At 34.5% G+C, this 25,170-nt stretch overlaps 2 protein-coding genes across 2 annotated transcripts; one reads left to right on the top strand and one right to left on the bottom strand.

Annotated features, from left to right (window-relative positions):
• Positions 1–378: 378 nt before the first annotated feature.
• LOC144448350 (stabilizer of axonemal microtubules 3-like) lies at positions 379–10,955 on the bottom strand. The gene is made up of 6 exons (XM_078138556.1): positions 10,792–10,955; positions 7,853–8,035; positions 5,263–5,427; positions 4,788–5,008; positions 3,428–3,547; positions 379–2,937 (listed from the first exon to the last, which is right to left on the bottom strand). The coding sequence occupies exons 1-6, from the start codon at positions 10,900–10,902 to the stop codon at positions 2,748–2,750; spliced, it is 990 nt and encodes a 329-aa protein (XP_077994682.1). The 5' UTR covers positions 10,903–10,955; the 3' UTR covers positions 379–2,747.
• Positions 10,956–13,798: 2,843 nt separating this feature from the next.
• Positions 13,799–24,864, top strand: LOC144448375 (uncharacterized). The gene is made up of 6 exons (XM_078138596.1): positions 13,799–13,976; positions 14,615–14,710; positions 17,957–18,085; positions 19,077–19,326; positions 20,382–20,414; positions 21,535–24,864. The coding sequence occupies exons 1-6, from the start codon at positions 13,935–13,937 to the stop codon at positions 21,597–21,599; spliced, it is 615 nt and encodes a 204-aa protein (XP_077994722.1). The 5' UTR covers positions 13,799–13,934; the 3' UTR covers positions 21,600–24,864.
• Positions 24,865–25,170: the final 306 nt, after the last annotated feature.

Below are 25,170 nucleotides of genomic sequence, written 5' to 3'. Positions count from 1 at the left end.
GTATGAATGTATGTATGTGTGTGTACATGTATGTATGTATGTATATGTATGTATGTATGCATGTATGACAGTATGTATGTATCTATGTACATACAAACATGTTTATTTTTCTTTCCACACAATTAAATACATTTATAGTACATATATTTACAAATCTCTTGACCACTTGCTGACATTGGGCACTTGGATTCCTGGCATTTGATAGAATTATGTTTTCATATAAATACTGGTAATGTTCTTATTTTTGCATTCTTGGTTTTGATGAGTGGCAGTTTTGTGGCCTCAAAATGGAAGAAAACATTGGCACAAATATACATGTATTTTTTATCAAAAAGAGATACTTTATTTTTTCAAAATTAGACATACACACACTGCACAATGTCCATAGTACATCCATTGCTCACTAGACAAGACACCATGATATTTCTGTTTTTAAGGTGGTCATATGGATGAAGAGTTGGTAATTGTTTGTAACTCAATAAATTGCAAAGGGTTCATAAATGTGTAAAATGTTTGTTATTGTACATACAATAACAAACACTTTAAACATTTTTTAAAATAGCTTTTTGCAATATATTGAGTTACAAACACAGACTTTGTCAATGTTGTTTCACATTGATTTTTCAACTAGAAAGCCATGATATAATTGTTTATAAATCAAAAATCAAAAATAAGCATCCCAGCATCATAACAATTAATCAACACTTAATTAACATCCATATTGCCAGCTTACGCCTAAAAACTGTGAATGGCAAAGGTGTTTTGAAAAAAATTGTGATTTAAATCACACTGTGATAAATAATACAGAATGTATGGATCATTATTCTTTCAGTGACTGTAATTATGTTATTCCTCAATGTTTTGCCTCATTCAGTCCAGGAAAGTACGAGTGAAATAAGGGGAATGTCATTATTATTTTGCCTAAACCCTCACATTAGGAGTATTTTCTGGGTGAAAATTATTGGGGAATGATATAATACCCACCCAAGCTTCTGTACAACAAATGTTGGAAAATAATGTAGGGGGATTTTTAATGTGTTAACATATTCAAGTCCTACAGCAGCCATTATGTAAATATAATTGGCACAACTTTGGAAACCAGAAATGAAATCATAAATTACACATTTTCTATTAAAATACATAAAATTTGTGACTTGGCCTGCATGTGGTATAATGTTGGCTGTTTCATACATCACAATATGTTTAAGGCGTTGGCCTTTAAATCTAGAAAAAGACACAACACAGTTGAAAGTCCTCTACTGAAAAGTGCACTGGTTGGAAACCTAAGCTTACCCTATGCTGTTGTTCAGTGACCTTGACAGCACCTTTTCACTGTCAAAACCATACAACAGTGGATGATTTCATATGCTACAGGAAACTGTCAAACTATGAGGAACCCATGCCAGATAATATCGTGTCTGGTTTTCACTGCAATTATATCACTTTATACCATGGGAAGTGTTTGTGTTTAACTTACATAAAGGTTTTCAATCAAAATGCACAACACTACAGTTATACAAAGGATGGGTGAGGTCCTATCTCACTGCAAAAAAGGTCAAACCTTTGATTCTTTGAACTCTCTACCTGAATGGGAAAACTTATTTGCTATTTACATGAAATTGTATACTTCCAACACTTTGATGTTGTTATGAATTTGCCATTTGTAAAATGTTCAAAAATGATAAATAAAAGTGTATTATAAAGTTCATTATCACTTTAGCATGAGTTGTGTAACTTTAGAGCATTACCCCTAATTTGTGTTTGGTCATCAACTGTTTTGACATGAACCAGTGAAATGTTCAGAGTACATTGAAATGAACTACTGAATTTGGGTCTAATATTTCTGTATTTTCTGATATACATGTACCATGAACCCCTCTTTATTATTACAAAATATCTTTATTCGGGCTAAAACTAAATAAGCGTTACAAACAATGCAAAGCTTTGAAAGGTCATCTTCTTTCCATTGAAGCCCTCAAGCTCTGGACTAGTTTGGATGCCAACGTGGTCTCTAAATCATAGTGTTACCGTACATGTATAGGAACTAGACTAGCTATGGACTGAAAGATTTGTCATTTGGATTTTCCATATCCTATTGCTGACAACATCAACATACAGCAATTCAAAGTGTCAGCAATGCTGAATCTTTGTGAAGTTCATGAACAATCTGACGTGATTACAAACTCGGCTATCACCTCGGCTATCACTGACATGATTATTGAACCGAGTTCTACTGTAGTGAACAATTTACTTTAACCAATTGGTTGCAATGGTGTGCATTCACTTCAACAAGACTTATTTATGAAAAAAGAAAGTTTTGTTTACCCCAAATAGTTTGATAAATGTGTTACAGTGTGATTAAAGGGAGAACACATGATAACTTGTTCAATGTGTTCAAAGCTTATCTGTCATAAAATTCATTACATAAAGTGTTGACAGATAAACATCAGAATTACATATTACTGAAATGGAGAAATGTTGTAGACACGCACACCCGATTAGTGTGACATAAAAAAAATACAAGTTTTCAAATATTTTTTGATTTAGATATAGGTTTATTAGTACTTCTAAAATTTTTATCCATAATTTCAGAGTTTATATCCACATATCTGCTTATCAAAATTGTTATGTACACATAAAAAAAAAAGTTCTTTTGAGGAATCCATAATCTCTACCTATTTCATAATAAAGTCCACACAATTTCTATAGGAGGAATGTTCTATTTACAAATAAGAGGGGTGCAGTGATTAGACTTTGACAGGTGATCCACTCGCGTAGGTTTGGTATTCTGTGTCGTACATGTGTGGAACTGAGAAGATTTCCTTTGGTCCTGCTTTGGGAAGCGTCCAGGGTGTGTCAATGGGACATAAATAGTTTTCCTTCATTCGTAGGTCTGATGGCTCTGTGTATCTTGCTTGGTGTTCTGATTTGATGCCACTGTAATAAGAAAATAAAAAAAATTGTCAACCATAGTAGTACAATCACAAGAACCATCTACAATTGAGACATATGTGACAACTATTTTTTTTCATTTTGTATTCTTTGTGTCTGAAAAGCTAGAGGGCTGGTTCTGACTCTTTCTTTGTATACTGTACTAAGAATTGCAGTATTTATAATTAGGCAAGTTCACATACATGTAGGATTTAATAAACAAACAAACAAACAACGACATCAACAGTACACATGTGACAATGCTGATGACATATCAGTGAAAATTGAGGTTTAAATTTTGGTCATCCTTGAATCTGTGAGTTTAATCTGTTGATAAAAACATAACACACTGTATTTATTTTCCTTTGTGCCATGAACAGGAATTTTTGATTTAATGAACCCAGAGTCTGTTACTAGTGTTAGCCCATGTATCTGACCAGCAAACTCGAGGTATCTCAATGGTTGCCAGTTCTTAAAAGATTTAAACTCAACCTACCTGTGAGGAACTCTTTTAAACTTTTCTGGCCACCTGACTGGCTCCTTGATCTTTGTTTTAAACCAGATATCATCTCTCATTGGTGGTCTTTCTCTAGGTACTGAACCCATTGGAAGAGGACTGTTTAAAAGAGAAAAAAAAAAGGAAATTAGTTTTCCAACTATATGAAATAAATATATGAATTGAAACATTGTGATGTCAATTGATGTTACACACTTTAAGTATAGCAGCAATCCACACCCACTGTAATGATTTCAATAAAACTTAAATTCAAAATTAACTTTCACCTTCAAGTACTAGTTAGTGAGTTTGTGGTAGTGGTGGTGGTGGTGGTGGTGTGTGTGTGTGTGTGTGTGGGGGGGGGGGTTTGAGAACTTATCAGGCAATAAATTTCATCCATACATGGAGACTGCAATAAGTGTGGGGAGGGGGTTCATCAACATATCAACTGCAATAATTTCTATCAAGGTTTCTTTTAGCAAATTCTGCATTTCGTAAAATTAAGTTGGTGAGACTGAAAACTACGCTAACTGTAACTGAATCTTTCCAGAAACTGTTTTGTTAAATGACAATGTAATGACTTTTTGGGTCCACATCCAAAAATTCACAACCCTCCATTTTATGTAAAATTGACCTAATTGACACGTACTAGTCTCTAATTATTAGTATTTTTATTTTAACAATTTCAGTGAATATCATATACATGTGTATTGTTGGTTTGTCTGATCAAAAAAATGATACCCCAGTTACAACCAGTGCTAGATAAAAATGTTTAGGTCAATGAATCGCTTCTATTTGCCGACACAATGAATTCTGGTAACCACTGATCAAGTATTGATAAATGATGTTGAGGACTCCTTGACCCACTGGTGTCAATGATGTGGCTAACCATGGGCTTGTCCTGTGCTTTGTACATGTGACAGTAGTTTGTTGAGCAAAGTGTGTCAGGATAAAAGAAGATACACATTCTTCAAGTTATTATCCAACATGACATATTGACAGCTCCGTGATCAAATAAATTCTATACTTTCTACATGTTTTCATCAAAATAACAAACAGATTGGCATTAATCCATTATTATTAATCCTGAGTTTATGTTCTCTAATTTTACCAAATTTTAACTTTCACTAACTTGTACAAACAGTTGTAAAACGTGATATTTTCTCCTGAAAAGCCTGTTGATGTGCAAACCAAGATGAACATTTCAACCACTTCTATTCTCAATTTCTACACACAGTAGTATCATTGGTATTACTATTTAGTTTCATTAGTTTTACACACATTGATTCGTCAATGTATGTGTTACATTAAAGTACAAAATAATAAATACATAACTCTTAGAAGTTAGAGTAACACTTACTTATGTTTTGTACCATGTCCCCAAGCTTGTGGATAATCTTCACACCTCCAGTATGTGGCGGCATCTTTCTTTGGATATGATTCTTGTTCCCTCTTAGTGAATGGTCTGTGATCTTTATGTGTTGTACTAATGTAGGGATCTAGCTCTGTAAGAATGGCTGGATCTCTTGCAAAGAATGGTCTTCCTCTCACAGCCTCATTTTCTGTAGATGGTATAACAGTCTGAGGAAAGAAATGATTAGAAATGAATCAATGAGATTTCCTGATTGTACAGTTCAGTAGTACAATACTATATATTTTGTTACAATAATTTGAACAAATCATCAGTGTTTTACCTGGGCCACTGTGTCACTAAGGATGCATGACAGGAGTAATCATTGGTAGCACCTGGAGCTCTTGGTAGGACAGGCACATTATAAATTTTTATACACTTTTAGTATTTTTATGATTATTTTTTTTTCGAAATAAAAACTTACTTTCACAGGTCCTCCTCTGTGGTGGTTATCTAAGACAGGTGGCAGTGGATTGGAGGGAAGCTTAGCGTCAAAGTTAACTTTGGATGGTAGTCCTTTGTAATTTGCTTGGAATTCAGTTTCCATGGTACCAGTGGTCAAGGGCCGCCTCCAACCTCGTCCCTGAAGCTGCACGACAGAAAAAGATAAAAAGAAATTGCAGGTGTAAGTTATTTATTTGTTTATTGATTAAGTGTTTATATTTTGGATTTAACTTGAGGGACAACATCGCAAGGATGACAACATCGCAAAGATGACAACATCACAAGGATGACAACATCGCAAGGATGAACAGCACAAGGTGAAAATACTGATATAGGAGATAAGAAAGTTATCAGTTTGTTTACAATGCAAGTTCATGTAGTCACTTCTGGGCTGTCATTACACTGCTAAACTCAGTGTTCATCGATTCATTCCGACTCTATGCATCTCTGGCCTCTACTGTCAGTTCTATGCTAACTCTTAGTCTTAGTCATGAGGTTCCTGTGTACTACAGTCTCTATATAGTGAAATGTCAATAGTTTTTTTTTCCTCATAATCATAATACAAATTTCCACTGCTCATTCTTGCAAATCAAAGCCGATATTTCTTCAGCGACATTGCATGCATCTTGGGCAGTGTCTTAAAGTGGCTTTGGTTTAAGATGAGCTTATCTACGTGTAGACATTTTTGTGTTCTCCTTATCGAGTTTCACAGCTACTGGTAGTTTGTACATGAATACAATACTTTATGTTGACTGATTTCTATTGTTTTGTTTTAAACTATGGGATGTCACTAATTATTAGTCCATCTAATAATTAACTATTTGTCATATAAATTATAATGCAAATTTACCATTTATATTCCGAATTTATGTACATGTATATTTCTATACATCTAGCTCTCTTGAGGAAAAAAGAGAGTTAATTACACACTACATCCGAAAGCCAAACTTTTATAGGAGGCATAAATTCAAAATTGATCATAAATTTTAATTTGGGTTAAAATACTACTAATTGTACATGAGACTTTGTTTTTGAACAAAATACTAGTATATCCTTCTTAGAGATAACAACACCATCATTGTCACCAGTTGTTGAAAAACCTTGCCACCCTTTGTAAATTAATGTTGACAGCTAAGCCCTTACGGCTGATTCATGGTTACAAAACACTGCCAGCGTTGAATGATTTACAGGACCAGCTTTACTAGGAATTGCTCCATTGTGTTAATCACAATGTTACAAATCTTGTCTATTATCGTTTTTTTTTTTTAAATTCTGAAAACATGTCCAAGGTAGTAAAAATCATTGATGTACATAAAATAGCTTAGATACAGATATACGCTATTGTTGCAGAAAACAAGAGCCTGCTTTGAAGTCTTTCAGTTTACTGTTCAATAAGAGGAATACCTGGTAAATGTAGTGAAAATAACTGGGATACAAAGTCTTTGTTTGGGACTAAAACTATTGTAGTTGACAGTAAGCAGGTGTAAATTACACAGCTGTATAAAGGTAATTTATGTGTTTTATGTCTATAGTTGTATTAAATTGCTCCCACTGTCAGTATGGACTGAAAATATTGAAATATTTCTCACTTAAATGACTTCAATGATATTACCTTAGTTGGAATAAAAGTTATAATCTAAACTTGACAATAAGCATATCAATAAAGGATCAGAATTTTGTCCACCCTGAAAATAAAATTGTAACTGATGTCACTCGCTGAATAGTCACCCATAGGCAACTTTTTGGATAGTTTTTTGTGTGGAAAACTCATGTGTTTTTTACTTGTGAAGAGGGTTTGTTGACTAAAGTACATATGAATTACATAGGATATAAATTTTAGTTAATTCTTACAAATCTACAGAGAAAAGGAATTCTTGAACTGACAGCAACTTATTTTTAGCATTATGAACATAGTGCTAAATGTATGTATCATCAATTTCAATGACGTACAAACTACAATTTGTGTTGTTGGAAGTTTGATTTCAAAATGAAATCACACATACCATCCTCACTATACAGCGAGTATTAAATTCTAAACAGAAAACTGGGTTTCAGAAATATGTGTGCAAATGAATATATATAAAATATTGCTATATTATCAATACAGGTTTAGTGCTTTCAAAATATAATAAGATGGTACACAATATTCTACATGGCAGTGTGTACAAATTAAAGCCTTGAGAAAATGGTGACTGTGATGGGAGGTCCTTGATGAGTAGGATGGGATGGGGTGATTAAAGACTTGTAACACTGGGATCATGAACCAACTACAGTCCTGTGATTGAGGGACTGTAGATCATCCTCACCATTTCGTGACCATGTCTACCATGTACTCTCAACTGCCAGGAGCCAACTATGGAAGTTGGGGGTGGGGTGGAGGGGAAAGGTGTTTGATTAATAATATGCTGTTGGTATGATAGCGTGGCACTGGCAGTGATCAGTAGGTCAGCCTAGGCATAATACCTTTTTAACTGAGTTTGATTGGTAATATGCTGCTGGAGTTATGGGGGGGGGGGGGCAGTGATGTGATAGCAGTTATGAACAAGTTCAACATTGGAATAAACACTTACCTTTTCATGATGATCTTTAACATAATGTACTTTCCAGCTGCCTGGTGCCCGTTTATGGATGTCATTACCATAAGCACCTCCACCTATCTTATAGTCATGAACATCACCAGTTGTAGTATCAAATGGCTTGATAATTTCATCTTGCTTTGCTAGAGAGGGTGGTAGGGGATTATGAATTGTTTTCTGAAAAAAAATAAGTTACCCAAAATAATTAGATCACTGTATAATTGATGAAAATAGTTTCACCTCAAAAACATTATACTAGAGTTACAGTCGTTGTCATTTACATAACATGATTACATCATAATTTGTGACATATGTTAAATTTTTATGACATTCTAATTGATTGATATCATCATAGCTGTTTAATAGAAATCCCAACCTCTATGATATACACGTATACAGCTGCACACATACACTGTACAAAAAGTCCCATTTGACCATGTCTTTCCACCAGGGTAAATCTTTAGCTAGGATGTGTAAATGTGGCGAGTGTTAGTGACACCTTTGACTTAATTTACCCCTGATGAACTCTCAGCTGGGGGTTGTAGGCAGTCAAAGTGTCACTTCATCTCGTACTACCCCTTGACAGAGATGGTAGTTATGTGGGTCACAGGTTGGGTAAAGGTGGGTAAATGTGACTTTTCGTATAGTGATGTATCAACTACACAGTAAACCTATATTTTTGCTACTTGAAGAAAACCACAATTTTTTTTTTTTACTAATTACCAGACTGGTATATTGTTATCAGATGGGGATTTATTTCTCTGAAATCAGAGAATCTGAATGAACTCAAGTAATTTTATTTTATTTTTCTATGATCTGTTACTTTTCCAAATTGTCATTGTGTTCATGTACAAGAAGGCATTTAAATCATTACTCATTTTAGCACTTTTATTTTCCACATAAATAAATCATAAAGCGAATATTCATTGGGGTTTATAGTATTTTTAGGACAGTGATAACAACCAAGTGTTTGTCTTTCTACAAATGTATGTAGGCACACACAAATATCCGTGATGAGATTGGAGAAATTGTCCCATCATCATATAAAAGGTGTTAAAGGTCTAGGCGTGACATTTTAATGCCGGTCAGTCCTATACAAACAACACTGATGGCAATTTGATAGACTGTCTGCTGTGAGACACGATAATTCAGGAGGTTATTAGGCCAAAAAAAAAAATATGTCTGGTTCTGGTCAGCGCGCGCGTGCCCTGAATACCCCCGCGTCGATCCTTTTTTTTCCGATAATTTTTGCTTTCCCGTTCCTTATTTACAATTCCCCGTCGATCAATACTGTATGCAAGGCTAGCGGAAAAAATTTAACTCGTGTGATGGCGCACTTCTATTTGGTAACGGGTACCCTTTTCTTCTAGTACTGTTGCATACCCATAATCCCCCGTACGATATGTGTACGTAATATGTACGATGAGCGTGGTTGATGGGAATCACGGGAAATAGTGTGTTCACTGTGCTAGGTGGTAAACCGCTCACATGTTTCGAAAATGTCAGAAGTTTGAGTACGTCGTGAGCAATCGAAATGTTGATATCAATTCAGCTGACTTTCGAGGTGTTCTTAGTTCTGGTGATCGTTTCGTTCTGCCTTCTGAATACAAAGATTTTCCTGTAGCGTAAGCAGTTAGCTCTGGATGTATGCGCTACGATGTTCGACACGTCTTTCCATCTGCGATGAGTTGGAAAGACGTGTCAAACATCGTACCGTATACAGACTGCGTATCAGACTGATGATGGACGGTGCTCGAAAGAAAACACTGCCTCCTCTACGTCCGTTGGACAGACCTATTCCTCGTTATTTAACGTTGCAAGTTGCACAATGACATTATACAGTGGTTGCAAGGCAAGACTCATTATCTTGGATGGGATTATAACTGCAAATCGGGATTATAACTGCAAATCACTGGGCGATAAGATAAATTTGTAAATGTGACTAGTGATGCCCTGATGGATGATTGATCCGCATCGTATAAAACTTGCCATACAACAGTGCCAACTTCCAGAGTTGTATGACATCTTCCGAGAGCATGTAAAGTGTCAAAAATGTGTATTTACTAATTTGCCAAAAAAAAAAAAATTAGGAAAAAAAAAAAAAAACGCGCGTCGTCGCACCACTTTAGAAAGTTTACCCTGACCAGAACCAGATTTTTATTTTTTTTTGGCCTAATAGTTATTACATTTTTCACATGGTCAAACATTTCAAAACATATTTACTATATATCACTGTTTTCTTGCATTTGTACTACTGTTTCAGAATACGACACATATTCTATTTTAAGTTTTCATTAAATCTTACATTTACCAACCGCTGTCGACATTAATTTAATAGGCTTGGCATTTTTGTTTCGTCCCCTGCTAGTGATACATCACAACACGACTTCTTTGGAACTGCTTGGGTGTAAAACTATGCCATACAAATAGACACGTACATGGGTATAAATTTGGCACAAGAATGGCGTAACAAATGTAGAAACTAATCGCCCCAGATATTACATTTGCTAGGTAAATTAATATGGACAGCGGAATTGATCAAAGTTGTTGTAGTTACCATTTTATCGATCACACATGAACAGCTGCGTTAAAGTGTCGAGCGACTTCCTGATTCCTAGCGTAGCATTTCGGCTGTTGTTATGATAACGCCAAATGGTCAAATGTATAAAATACAATGGCATCGCCGAATGCGCCATCATGTTCGCATTTCTATTAGAATACATGTAACTGTTGTGACTTACGTACACTTGGCAATCAAACACGGGGACAACACAAAACATGTAATATTGTATAATGTTGTCTTTTACGTGTATATATATGTGCCAAGAGCCGACGGTGAATGCTGTTCCATTGGATCAGGCTCTTGACCCCAACCCTGTCTTTTTAACGCCAATTCATCGCTGTTTCCAGCGATCTAACAATCCAATTCTCACCTTAAAATCTGAAGCTGGGAAGTAGTACGCTGGTCTCCAGTCGTGCCCCCTTCCTGTACTTGTTTGGTGTAAATCGAACCGTTTTGGAGCTGGCGGTGCTGAAAGCGACATGGCTGAGTCCTCGACACGGGAAATCCTACTATGTTGCTATGCTCCAGACATGTTGAATATTCATTGTGTTGTTAATGTTCTACGCGCACGCCATGGCAACCGGGTGCAAACAGATAGCGCCATCAACGTTCATGAATTGTCTTCCTTTTGTTTAATAGCGATGCATCTCTCACGGATAGCGTTACTCACATATCAGGTTTTGCCACTACATTACATTCCAACTTCATATTTCAGAAGTTTTAATGGGTATCGATTCGACTGACGGCATAGACAATTTTGTCAAATTAGTTTACTTTTTGGTTCATGTAATGTTACATTGAGAGGGTAATTATAAACGAGTAGGTTATTCAAGTACGGTAACTCGCATATCCCCCCCCCCCCATATACTTAAAAAAAAGGTACATATAATTCTCTTTTCTTTTTTTACTGTAACATCACTGGCATACTTCACATGCAATTCTATATATAACAAAAACTGTTTAACTGTTGGTTGGGTCGGTTGTGGTCAAATTTACACTCTACGATATAGCCAAGGATAGTCATCCGGAGTGCACGTGTGTTTGTGTGTAGCAAGTTGTTGATGTCACGTGATCGTATATATGCATGTCAAGAGGCGGAATTCTTTTAATGCTTGCATGTGTATGAACTGTATACAAAATAAAACGACCACGTACTAAGCAGACATTCGGTAAATGTACATGTATCAACCACATTACACAACTCGGGGGGGGGGGCAATAGAAGGAGAAAAGTACACAAATGGCCATTACGTTGTCGTGTGTAGCATATTTTATTTTTCACGTTTTATATGAAGAAGACATGACGATGAAAGCTTATTTGTGCAAACGTTCTGTCTGAGTTCATGAATTTAACTTCGTTTTGCACCAAATTTCCAAGTACCTCACCAAACTGTGCCAGGATTTCAAAACATACTGCCCGGTGCACACCTGCAGTTTTAACACAAGCACCAGTCAATTCTGTCCAAATTTTGCACAATGGTGGATTTCATTGGGTAACGTCATCATCCATTGGTGAGAAGATAACACTCTTTGACAGCCTGTACAACAAACCATCTGCCAAACTGGAATGTCAGCTCGCAATTTTATATCAGTTCCAGGCTGAAGACACCAAGCTGAACATAACCATGCCGAATATTCAAAGACAATCACCATATTCCAATAACTGTGGCTTATTTGCAATTGCAAAAAACATATGAACTCTGTGCTGGAAGGATAGATCAAATAGGCAACATTAAATATGATGAGTAGCAGATGAGGCAGCACTTAGTCCAATGTTTACAGGAGGGTTCCATGAAGGAGTTCCTAAGTTATGTACCAAGCTTATTAATAGATCTAAAGGAAGTAAATAATTTATTTTATTATTGAGTTGCCATCTTTGTAATATGCCGGAATCATACAGCGATATGATCCAATGTAGCAACTGCAAGAATTGTTATCGGTCGGAAACTTGGAAATAAAAGGTGGGAAATTGAACAGAATTTAATATTTCGATTCAACTTTCAAAATATACCCATCACTATAGAGTAAATGTCATGGACTGTGAGTTAGTGTAGATCTGATGGTGTCGCAATGGAAATAAAAGGTGGCAAATTGAACAGAATTTCCGATTAACTTTCAAAACATACCAATTACTATAGAATAAATGCCATTGGCTATGAGTTAATGTAGATCTGACGGTCGGAAAGTTTGTGGCAATGAAAATGAAAGGGGCAAAGTGAAAAATATCATACCATTTTCTATATAGTTACCTTTAATTATTAGATCGCATGGTTCTTTGAGTAAAAGTATTATATTGATCGGAAATTTTGTCGCAGTGGAAACAATTTCACATATATTGTTATGTTACGTGCGACAGAATTTCCGGCCAATTGGCGCACGACACCGGCCTTCTGGCATCGTCAGTGTTTTCTGACGTCACGACGCATGCGTGACTTTAGACAATTTGTTCCAAATTCTCGGAAAGTCGAGCTTCTTGTAACATGTGTAATTAATGTTCGCGAAGTTACATTCATGAAATAAGACACGGTGAAATCGATTTGCCACTTACTATTTAGTTAGGGGTGAAATCAATAGCTCAAAATAGGATAACTAAATTTTTGTAGTATTGATATCGCCCCTTGCAAAATAAATATTTAATTTTTTTTTTGACTGTTTTGAATTTGAACTATGTGTGTGCACCGACAACGGTATTTTTTTAATATCGCCTAATAACGTTATTATTTTGTATTATGATCATCCTAGACTAGAAGAATATTACCATCCTGGAATAGAAATTAGCTCATAAATAAAAACCAGTGACTGCATGATGACGACAAAGTTGAACGCCCGTATGAGTGCATACCAATCTCGCAACAATATTCAGTTGCTATCACAATCGGCACAGCCCATTAGTACTGCTTGCAGACGGTGCACGGGTCCACAGGGGCGTGTAATATTTCATAGATTGTTGTTTTCTTATTGCTTAGAATGCCGTTTTTCTAAGGAAAAGATCGTACGAATCTTGCTGCTACAAATGTATCAATCTCTATACTACTAAGAAAAATATTAGTCTCTTCCCCTTACATATAGGAATATATATTAATCAAAAGGTTGTTATATTTAGTCTGTAGACCTGGAAAACAACAATCTATGAAATATTACACGCCCCTGTGCACGAGTCTGTATTACTGACACAAGGAGGGACAATTGTCAGAATTGAGTTACTCCGTAAGCAAGCAGGACTAATATATCACGTGCACTGTGGCCAAAGTTTCACATATTTATAAAGTGTATCGCATAAAGATTTGTAGCCAAGTTATAAATAGCTGAATAACTACGTCATCCGTTTGAGCTGGACCAATCAGCGTGTGCGAATACAGTGTTACGGTCTCGTGACACAGTAGCGAGCAGCAAAGACACAGTGCGAGTCGACATAAACAACAATCGTCCCAACCTGTTAGATTTTGACGAATCGAACCGTCTTTAGATTTCGAAATCACGATCAGTTTATACTAGTAACAACGAGCTTGTCAACATGGACCGATACTACGCCTGTAAGGAAAAACATGCTTTGAAGGTACGTGTATCTAGCCGTGATGTGAACGGTTGAATAATCACCTTCGATTTCTCTATCGATTCCGGTTTTGTGTCCGTGTTAATCCCGGATCTTGTAAGGGAGCGATAACATTATATCACAAGGGAGGGCCCAGTGTACGTAGCACATTTTAGTTGAAATGTAAAGACAGAAAACTTCAATATGTCACCCACTTCGTAAATAAATAATTCGTAAAGGTTTCGGTTAATTTAAAAAAAAAATGTTACTCAACTATGAATAATGGCAGAAATGAGATACGAGAAATGTCAGGAAGACCCCCGGCTCCGTGCATATAGATGAATGTAGAGAAATGAGTGGAGCGCTGGCCGTCGTCTGTAAAAAAAAAAGAAGATGTACGCTGTCTTTGTCGAGATTTGTAGTGTTTTCGCGTTGTTATGCCTTCACTATAGACTAATATATTTTATTCGCTGGTGGGCTGAAGGAAAATGACTATATATGGCAATGTTAGAGCATGAAAATAATTCAAATAGAACAATTGCTTCAACACGATGTGGCTAATATGTAGCTTTTAATGTATAACCATATTTTGTATGAAATATTATTAATAACCCGACGAATTGAAAGTGTAATATAATAAATTGTATATTTAATATTTCCAGCAAGAAGCCAGGCATGAGAAAAGAGAAGCAAAGATGAACTTGAAGGCAGCAAATGCTGCAGCAAAAGGCAACTTTACTAAGGCAGCCATTTTTGAGGTAAGCCCTCTCTTTTTATAATTTTTGACACCACTTATGTACTTAAGTTTGCACTTCCTCACCTGTAAATTGTATCACTTTTTCATGCGTTTTTTAGGGGTATAAATTGCTTGGAATCCAACTTTTAACAAGTTTAAATTTGAACATCAGAATATATGGGTAAATTTTGGGTATTCAAATACAACATATTGTTCTAATTTGACCGAAAAACTGAAGCACATATGTCATATATGCTAAACCAAACAGGAACTTAATTAAAGGTTATATTGGGAATCAATTGAAAAAATGCTTTCCTTTGTTAGTGGTTGGTCCTGTAACATATATATAGTCAACATCAAACTGGGGGTGGGGGGTGGTGGGGGAGGAGTGGGTAGATGTGATGGTCAGCCTTTTTTTAGTTGTGTGTTATTCATCATGATGCAACAAACCCAATACCCCATCTTTGCTGGCCCAGAAGTATGCATGCGCAATCAGGACAATCAATAATGCTATGCATGATAGCTTGTTTTACATTTGATGTGTGTGAAAGGACACTAGTAATTGACATGTTGTTTGAGATAGTGTTTTGTTAAATAATCAAGAGAACAAATTAATCCAAGACAATGAAAAACTTAACCCCCCCCCCCCGCATAATTTGTGCATTTTTTGGCACACCAAGTCAAGTACATAAATTAATCCTTCACTCGTTTACCTTGCATGAAGCAATGAAACTCACATTCAAAGCTACACTGAAGAACATTAAACACTCATATTTTTTTCACAAAGAAATTAGTTGATGGTTTGAGTTTTATTTTCAGGGAGTTTGAGCGTTGTTGATTGTTTGTGGGATTTTTTATTTTTTATATTGAGGCAGTAAAAAGGTAAAATGCCTGGGCTCACAAGGTTTTATACCATGGTCAATTTAAATGATGGGTCTTGAATGCTGTTGATATTCATAGAATCTATTTGTAGAATTTGTGTTAACAATGTATTTTTGTTATGGAAGCATGTATGAGGTTTAACTAGAATTTGCCATTAAAATTAAAGAGAATTATTAAAAATTGAACAGATTTTGGAAAATTTTAATCAGTGCCCCAAAACTCCACCCCTAACCAACCTCACTTGGGACTCATAAATCTTAATAAGATCACTATGAAATCTCAGAAAAGTGAAAGGGATTTGTATTCTAAGAAAATGTTATCAGAACTTGAAAGTTGTCAAGTACCTAATCAATAGTACATACCTCATTGGCAATTTACCAAATTGAATCAACAAGTCAGGCCAAATAAAAAAAAAATTGTGTTTCTGGCAAGTCGACCGACCCCAGTTTAAGCCGATGATCATAACAATTTTTTTACATTCATAAAAGGTAAAATAGTGAAAATGTACTAACGCGTCTTCTATACCCGTGTAAATTTTCTTGCCAAAGTATATTTTTATGGTAATTTTTTTTTAAATCCCATTCCAGAGGAATCGATTCTTTCAAAAATGCAAGTTGAATTCATAATGTACAGTCTGCATATGTTTGTCTACTTCACATATGAATGTCTTCATTTACTTCTTTTACACTTCATCAAACTATCACAGAAGTATTGTAACCAATGAGTATCTTGTCTATGGGTTGAAGCGACACCAAATTGAAAAAAAAAGAAGTATAAAATCTGATCTACATACCCTATTTTTTGAAGTCATGTTATCGTAAGCAAACATTTTTTTATTTTTTGCCTCATCAATTTACGTCATCACAATTGTACTTAACAAAAAACAAATGATTCGTACAAATTTAACTTTTGAAAAAAGTGGACCAGGTTTGAAAAAGTACATGATCTCGAAAGGTTAGAAATGGCACAGCAGAAACACTTCCTAACATAAGGGTTTATTCTCACAGAAAACCAAGTTGTTTCCAGCCTCAATGTTTTCCTCTATATGGTGACAGTCAATAGCTTGATTGATGATTGCGCAATTACCAAGTGTAGTTTTTACAGACAAAAGTGAATACAAAGACACATTGTTTGACTTTTACAAAGGAGAATTGCAAATTTCACTCTTCCGTTTGGGGTTTTCACTCCCCTTAAAAAGTTATGTCACATTAATTTTCACTCCCCTTAAAAAGTTATGTCACATCAGGAGCAAATGTATAGTGCATTGGTGAAGTACAATGTAACTGATTTCTTATGTGGAGGTATGACACTAATTAGCTGAACAGCCAACCAATTAGGATGCAGGTAACTAAACACACAATAGACCAATAGAAAATGGTGTAACTTTTGATAATTGTTTGATAATTCAGACATTACACATTACAGATATCATTATTATTGTATTCTCATTTGTGATATCTATGTTTATATTAACAAAATCTGCAGATTGAATTAATAATATTTTTCTAAGATGATACAAATGACTAAATATAGATGGACAAATATTTCCCTGCAGCAGAAAGTCAAATTTTCAATTTGTATTGCTAATTTTATTTGGTATAGGCTAAACAGAATGTTTTAAAAATAAATAAATAAAAAACGCATGCTTGCTAGTAAGGCAAACAAAATTTAAAATTGTGTGTTTCCGATAACATGGCCTCAGAGAATAGGGTAGGTAGGTCAAGATTTTATTTTGTTTTATCTTTTTAATTGCTTTAATTTTTTTTAAAATTTGCTTTGTCCAAAAACCAATGGAATGTCCATCAGAATACCCCTTTTGTGATAGTTTGGTGAAGTATGAAAACAGACTTTGCCTAAGGTGACTGGACTTGTCTCCTTTGTAAGTAAATATGTTGATGCCACTCATTAGGAAGAATTACCTACATGTACTTGGTTGTTACCTGTGCAACTTTTATTAGTAGAGGTACTCAGCAGGTGATGGTACTTCCAAGGCCACATTATAGTGTTATTTGATTGCATTAATATTTTCAACAGTGTACAAAAAAGTGAAGATTTTGATATGATACTTTCAAAGTAATATGTATGTATGTATGTATGTATGTATGTATGTATGTGTGTGTGTGTGTGTGTGTGTGTGTGCGTGTGTGCATGCGTGTGTATGTGTGTGTATATATATACAGTATGTATGCGTGTATGTGTGTGTGTGTATATATTTATATATGTGTGTATGTTGTGTTTATGTGGGGTGTATGTATTTATGTGTGTGCATGCATGCATACATGTATGTACGTACATACATACATACATGCGTATGTGTGTATGTATGTATGCTAACGCACTTATTGACTTATAATAATCAATTGTTCTTTTCTCATCACTCCTATAGGCCTGTGCCAACCACCACCATAGTAGGGCACAGGTTGCTCACTTCAAAGCAGAAAATGCCCACTGTAAAACCAGTGTCTCATGTATGTTTTTTGGACCCCACTCTGGACAAAAGATGCAAGTTTATCATGTAAGTTTTCATATATTAGAATGATAGAGTTATTGTAGTTAATAGTATACTAGTCATTTAATACATAATATATATGGTCGGCATTTGCTATGGAGTTTAAAGTACAAGCCAGCATACACTGTTTTAATTATCACGAATATACATCATGTTGTTTATGTTGAGTTAGTTATGCAGTCTGACAAGTGACAAATGAATTGACACATTTTTTTCAATATCTGTAGAAATAAAACACAAAAAAGCATGAATTAAATTCACTTTGTTTTTTAATTTGTTGCGACTTAGTTGGGACTTTTTAAAATTGATATTTGTCTTTGCTAATTTGTATTTGCTTTCATATTCAATAGATTTCGAAATTCTCATTAAATTTTCAAATATTTAATCTATTTTTGTATTTACTAGTAAAACAAACATTTCATCTGTAAAATTATACAATTTATGTCAGTCTTTTTTTTGTATTGTATATGTGTGATTGTTAGAAAATTAATTTAAAAAATTGAAGGAAAAAAAAGTGTCATTTTGACCTTGACTAAAAATCCTACTTTTCTAGAAAGAGAAAAAGATGAATGACTCTATTTCGCCACTTACGTTAATGTTAACAAAACCATATAACTTAAGAGTTGATGCATTATTAATATTAATACCCTGGTTGCTGTGGCTTGGCCATAGAATCTCTAATCACAAAATCTGACAACAGATATTTGAGGTCTGTGTGCCAGTTACATCACAATTCGTTTGCACAATTCATGTTTATTCTTTTTCAACATGTTTTAAAAGGAATTGGATTATTCGTCTTGAATAATCCAGGGGGTGCTACTACTAGAGTCTCTTTTGTTGTCACATTCCCTTTATCTCTTAAACCACTTGACATGTATTAATTAAAATATACAGACATCAATTAAGAGTTGAAGCATGAGATATCGATCTGATGTCAAAATCCCATGATGAACAAATGTATACCAAGTATTATTTTATCCAATGTTATCTTTTTCAGCATTCCAGCACCAAACCTTTGACTTATCCTACTGGAACTGTTGCCCCACCAGAAGGTTTCACCATGGGGGTTAATACAACTATGATCCCAGGTCAAGCACCACAGACGAACATCTACTCTATGCCAGGTTACCAAGCTTATCCAACAAAACCCCCTCAGTACCCTGCACAACCCCCGCAATACTCTACACAGCCCCCTGAGTACCCAACAGATGGTGAATTATACCCAAAACAACCCCCAACCTACCCAGGTACGTAAGACCTCATGCACTGTCATGTACTTTAATGAGTACATGTTTTTGTACATCTTGGTATGGTTGTACTAATGTGTGGTCCCCTTATGATCATCTCCCTGTCAAATATACATGTACCGTCTGTAACGGAAGTCCCAGTATTAAAGTGGCCATTAGAATTGTGTCTTTATTTTGGAATTTTAATCTATAGAACAATTTTATTATGTTTTTCTTCTTGAAAAAACAATTTGAAAGAACATATACCAAGTCAACTCAATAAATTGCAAAAATATGCAAATGTGTAAACAGTTTGTTATTTTATGTACACTAACAAACGTTTTACACTCTTTGTTTTTAAAGTTTTGCAATTTATTGAATTACAACAATATACTACACATTGTCTTTCTGTGAGGTCGTTTTTTCAATTAAAAATCCAAAATATATACCCAATTCTCATCCATATGGCCACTGTAATATCCAGTGCGTAAAACACAATAAATTGAATACATGAATAAACTTGTTGAGAAAATAGGCAAATGTTAAGTACATGTACAGCTATATGCAGGCTTGGTGTTTCACTCATGTAACATGACATTTAATACACACCCTCGGAAAACTTCTAATGCAGAAGAAACAATTACATACTTAGGTGCCATGCACAGTGGGGATGTAGAAGTAGTGAAGTTGAAATGTTGATTATTGGTTAGAAAATAAACAATTGTTAACAGTTTAACTCAACATGTTTAAGTACAGTAACAAATTACCTTATAAGTAAATAAGTAAGTAAGTAAGTATGAAGTTAATTTATGCACCCTGGAAGAATACTATAGAGGCTGTCATCTGTAGATACAGTACTTAATAACTACTTACAAAGGGTGCAATTAGATTCTTGCTTTCTCGAGTTCAGGATAATATATATGTAGGGCTCTTGTGACACTATAGGTATGTGCCAGTAGTAATGATTGTACAGCAATATGATCATGACATTCAACATAGAAGGTACTTCAAAGAAAATAAGCTATTATTGTTAATTATTAATCAAGTACTTTTAATTCAATTTCTCTAATTTGTAGGATATCCTGGTGAAGCCCCACCTCCATACAATGGTATGTATAATAGTCTTTTTAAAAAAGTGCTAGTAATTGTAAGGTAGAGAGTAGATTAGCAGATATTGATATCTAATAATTTAAATCAAAGCATACTCTACAAGAGTGCTACTGACAACACCTACATGTGTATTCTACTCTTATATGTGTAATACTATAAGATTCTAACAAGTTATTTTCTTTCGATGTCCTCCTTGAATTGCTTTAACGTTGAAAGTTCTATGATGAAATCAGGTAGTTCATTCAAGTAACGTAGTGTGTGTTCATGAGAAATAATTGTCTGAATGTAATGTACAGGTGGTTGTTGATGTGTTGTTGTAAATCAGACAAGCTAAGGTTGCCAATTCTTCCCCTACTGGCCTTGTTGAAGTCTTTGGGGCTTAGATGTTAATGTGCTGATATACATATTTGTAAAGGCTATCTTCAATTTGGTTGCTTAGTGACACCCATCATGGAAACAATACCTGAGACCATCATCAATGATGATAATTTGGTTCACAGTATGTGTATCAAATTATCAATGCTGTAGAGGTTCTCAGAGTCATTAAAGGACAATTACATGTGACTGAAACTATCATAACTGTATTTAGGATTAATATTATGCAGTCTGTATTTCTGGGAGCCTCTCTGCATGTAGGCTAGTCTAGTTCCTATATGGTATCGTTACGATTTACACCTCCACTCACAGTCTAGTTCCTATACAGTATCGTTACAATTTACACCTCCATTCACAGTCTAGTTCCTATATAGTATCGTTACGATTTACACCTCCAGATTACTCTGCATGGTGCAAATAGAAACCCTGGGAAATAGAAAGACACATAAAAGTATTTTTTTTGTACATTTTAAGACCCATATATAGTATTTTAGTTCTTGCCAAATTTTTAATTCCCCTTTCAGGTTATAAGAGGGACAGGGTAGTGAAGATCTGTTTTTATCTGAAACAAATATCAAGTCAATTTCCACTTACTCCTGTGATCATGAATGCTTAGTGTATGATATGATAATCTCATGTCAGTCAAAAATGAAGAGATTAAAAATAGAATGTTTTAAGATTGAAAAATAATTGAGTAGAATAACAAATATATCCTAACAATCTTGCATTTCTTTGTTTTTCCAGGAGAGCCCCAGAATGGATACCCATACCCTGAAAAACAGGAGTATCCATATCCTGAGAAGAAATGAACTCGTCAGCTGTATTTCAAAGGTCATGCAACCTGTTTGCACTGTCTGTGGGAATGATTTGTACACATAGCTTTTTAAAAAAACGTATGGTTTGTGTTTACTCACTTGACACTTACAAACTTGTGATGATTTAGCTCAAAATGAAATTATCTAACTGTAGTCATAAATTTGCAAAACAATATTTTATATTGTCCTGTAAACAATTTGTTACAGTTTCATAATTTGATGTTAGACTTCAGTCCATAATCTTTTCACTTAACTGTGGTTCCAGGATGTATGACCTTTGAGGTCACCAAGAGTGACCTTTGACATGCTATAATGTATGCATAAATATGCATTTATCTTGCCTTCTCTAACTTAGTTCCTTCCTCACTATACAAATTTTGACCCTTGTTGAATTTCTAGATGTCTTTTCAAAATCTTGAACTCTGATAACATAGCATGTACTGTACATTATTATTTCAAGATAGCAAATAGCAACAACAATATGCAGTGTATACAGATGTATAAGTGGACAATTGAACTGTTAACCTGTACTAGCTGCAAACTAGAAAACTGTTTTTGATACTGTTTCATTAGTTAATATGACTTAATTATTATACCTTTTCACATTGAACAGTTTTGCATTACTGCTGTGGGTAAACATATAGTGTGTAACAGTACATCATACAGCTTGGTGCAATGTATCCAAGTTTATTTGTGGCTATGTACCCAAAAATTAGTGCCTACAATTGACCTCTATTTGACATTGCACAATGTCCAATTATTGGTATTTTAACAATTTTCAGTAAATACATTTTTAATTGTCTGATAAAATAATACTCCAGATACAGCTAGTACAGGAATTAAAAAAATATCATTTACAATTCAACTAAGTATTACTGAATTTTAAACCATAAATTCAAAAAGTTGATGTTTTATGGGTTTGCTCACATCCAGCTTCAAGTTCTTTAAAATTAAAGTTTCCTCCCCAAAATTGAAAACTATTTTGATAAAGACATTTGTGATATTCATTCAAGGGTCTCTTTTTCTATAATCTGACCATTTTTGCACACGTGTATATTTGTTTGTGCATTTACATTTTACTTACTCAAGAGCATATGTAGTCTATTATTTGATAATGCTTAACATATATGTATATATATCCAAGTTTGCAATTTATGGTATGGAAATCAGCAAAATTATTAAAGAATAAGCTGTGGTCTTTCTAATAACATCAGAAAAGTATAGATATATTGTGAATGTTATTGAGATAAGCATCGCATCACAGCTGCATGATTGTCAGCATCCAGGAGTGAAACTTTAGACCAAATTATATGAGTGTAATTGGAAAAAAAATTCTACAATGGCATATGTGTAGTGTGGATCTAGATTAATATTTACCTGTGGAAACTTTTGTCTGGGAGAGAGCTATATATTGAACAATTTGGTCCAGATAAAGATATTGAGCCCATGTAATCCATTGTCAGTAATTGTTACCTGGATTTGAAACCCTAGTATCGTGGAGTGAGTTAGGCTAGAAAAGTGGATAGATTTTGAGATGTTTTATTCTCTGAAGTTATTCATACATAGTATCTGTTTTGAAACTATGTTATGTGCTAAAAGCAGGTGAATTTCATGTAAACTGAACTATAAAAAGTGTATAAAATAAGCCCAAAGGGAACACATAGATGTTAGAGTTGAATTTAGTGACTGAATTGTGAAGTTTCCCCACATGAATGGATGTAAATGTATTGATCTAGTAAGACCTTGTAAGATTTGAAATGAATTGCATAGTGATGACATTGGAATTTTTTTCAAAAAAATGTTCAATGAATGTGATGTTTGTTGTGTGATGCAATTAGACTGAACCAGACTATGTTTATGGCGATATGTATCAATTTGGTCATATACTGAAAGAGTGTGAAATGAATAATTGCAAAAATTACCTAAACAGAAATGTAGTGAAAATGGTTTTGTATGAATTTAATGGTAAAAAAGTACATGATGGTGCCTTAGATATGAACACACAAATTTACACTGTAGCCTTACTCTGACCTAACCATTCTGATGTGCACAGTAAATATATTGTGTTTGTAGTAATGTTCTCGTGTGCATATTGGTGAGTTAGCCAAGTTTTGGAACCCCTTAAAATTTAGCAGAACATACATTAAATTCATTACCTTGTGCTATTTTAGTCAAAGAGTACAGTATTATAAAATACCCATCTACAATATTTGTGGTAACCACCCCAATGAGGGCGCTGTTGTGGGGGAGCCCACACCACATACTGAGAGAACTCCATTATTGTATGTACTTACTACCCTTCATGAAACCATCCTGTAGGGAAACCTACTAAAGTACCTAGGGAAGATAGGTAGATGTCCACCTGTCTAATTCCCATTTGAATAATTATGTATGTAAATTATGAGCAAAATATTCATAAATGGATAGGTTACTGAAGGCTACAATGTACATATGTTCAATGTCATATTCAGAGTTGTATTATTTTTTTCAAATTATTGCTTTAATATGTATATATAGGTATTAACATAAATTATGATGTAATTAGTTTCAACTTTTCATTGCAATTGTAGAAGTCCTATCCATGGCTTTAAAATCTTTTCTCACGTCTAGCTCAGAGAGATACAGAGATGAAATTTGAGATTCAAAAGAAGCCACCCACAGTCATTAACATCATGTCTTTGTTGATCAATCACAGAATTCTGCCCAATGATAAGTTAGTGTTTATCAGGGACAGTTATATGTCCAAATATGGTATATTTGTGATATCAAGGATGCTAACTGTACAATATTCATACCATTCTAACAGTTGGGGGTTTAGTGACTTATTTGCATGATTTAAGTCATGTTTTGTCATTGAGCTAGACAGGGTGGAGAGAGATCTTGAGATTTGAAGCCACATATAGCATCTAGACTTATATCTCATGATAATGTATACTATACTGGTTTGTAAAAATTGAGATTCAGAGTTTAGAAGTATTCATGTTTGATATATGTGCAGATGTGGATAGAGATAACCTAAGCACCATGTCAGAGCAAAAAATTGCAATAGCGCCATCTATGTTGGGAAAACAACACATGTTCATTGATACTTTATCATTCCTGTCATAGAGGGTGCTGTTGCAAAATAAAACAGCTACACTCTAAATCTCCATGGTCAGAAACGGTACAGCAGTGAGATTTTGAAGTCATTGTGTCATATGTTATTTCATTTTTTACTCCTATCTTGTTTATCTTGTATTAATAATAAAGGGGTGTATGTCTTCAACTCAAATGTGGCAGCTTTTGAAATTTTGATACATAGTGATCTCTGATCTCACACAATTTGCATTTCCACCATGACAATAAGCTTACAGCATACATCTGTACTCTTCACCATGTATTATATATACATGAGTAAGTGTGTATGTAAGTGTAAGTATATGTTTGTTTGTTTGTGTATATGTGTGTATGTATGTATGTATGTATGTATGTATGTATGTATGTATGTATGTATTAATCATGTTTATAAGTTTAGGATTCATGTTAATAAAGTACATCCATCCATCCATCCATAGCAGGAAAACTT

Source organism: Glandiceps talaboti, chromosome 17, assembly GCF_964340395.1.
Source record: "Glandiceps talaboti chromosome 17, keGlaTala1.1, whole genome shotgun sequence".
NCBI lineage: Eukaryota > Metazoa > Hemichordata > Enteropneusta > Spengelidae > Glandiceps > Glandiceps talaboti.
The sequence above is the reverse complement of the archived record's forward strand: the minus strand, read 5'-3'. Positions and strand labels throughout refer to the sequence as shown.

What these genes read in the sequence shown, in the direction of transcription:
- LOC144448350 (XM_078138556.1), bottom strand. Translation starts at nt 10,902, where the DNA reads ATGTCGCTTTCAGCACCGCCAGCTCCAAAACGGTTCGATTTACACCAA. An exon ending in TTAAAGATCATCATGAAAAG is followed by an intron (nt 5,428 to 7,852) that starts GTAAGTGTTTAT and finishes TCTGTCGTGCAG; the next exon opens with CTTCAGGGACGAGGTTGGAG. An exon ending in GGACATGGTACAAAACATAA is followed by an intron (nt 3,548 to 4,787) that starts GTAAGTGTTACT and finishes TCTTTTAAACAG; the next exon opens with TCCTCTTCCAATGGGTTCAG.
- LOC144448375 (XM_078138596.1), top strand. Translation starts at nt 13,935, where the DNA reads ATGGACCGATACTACGCCTGTAAGGAAAAACATGCTTTGAAG. An exon ending in AAAAGATGCAAGTTTATCAT is followed by an intron (nt 18,086 to 19,076) that starts GTAAGTTTTCAT and finishes TATCTTTTTCAG; the next exon opens with CATTCCAGCACCAAACCTTT. An exon ending in AGCCCCACCTCCATACAATG is followed by an intron (nt 20,415 to 21,534) that starts GTATGTATAATA and finishes TTGTTTTTCCAG; the next exon opens with GAGAGCCCCAGAATGGATAC.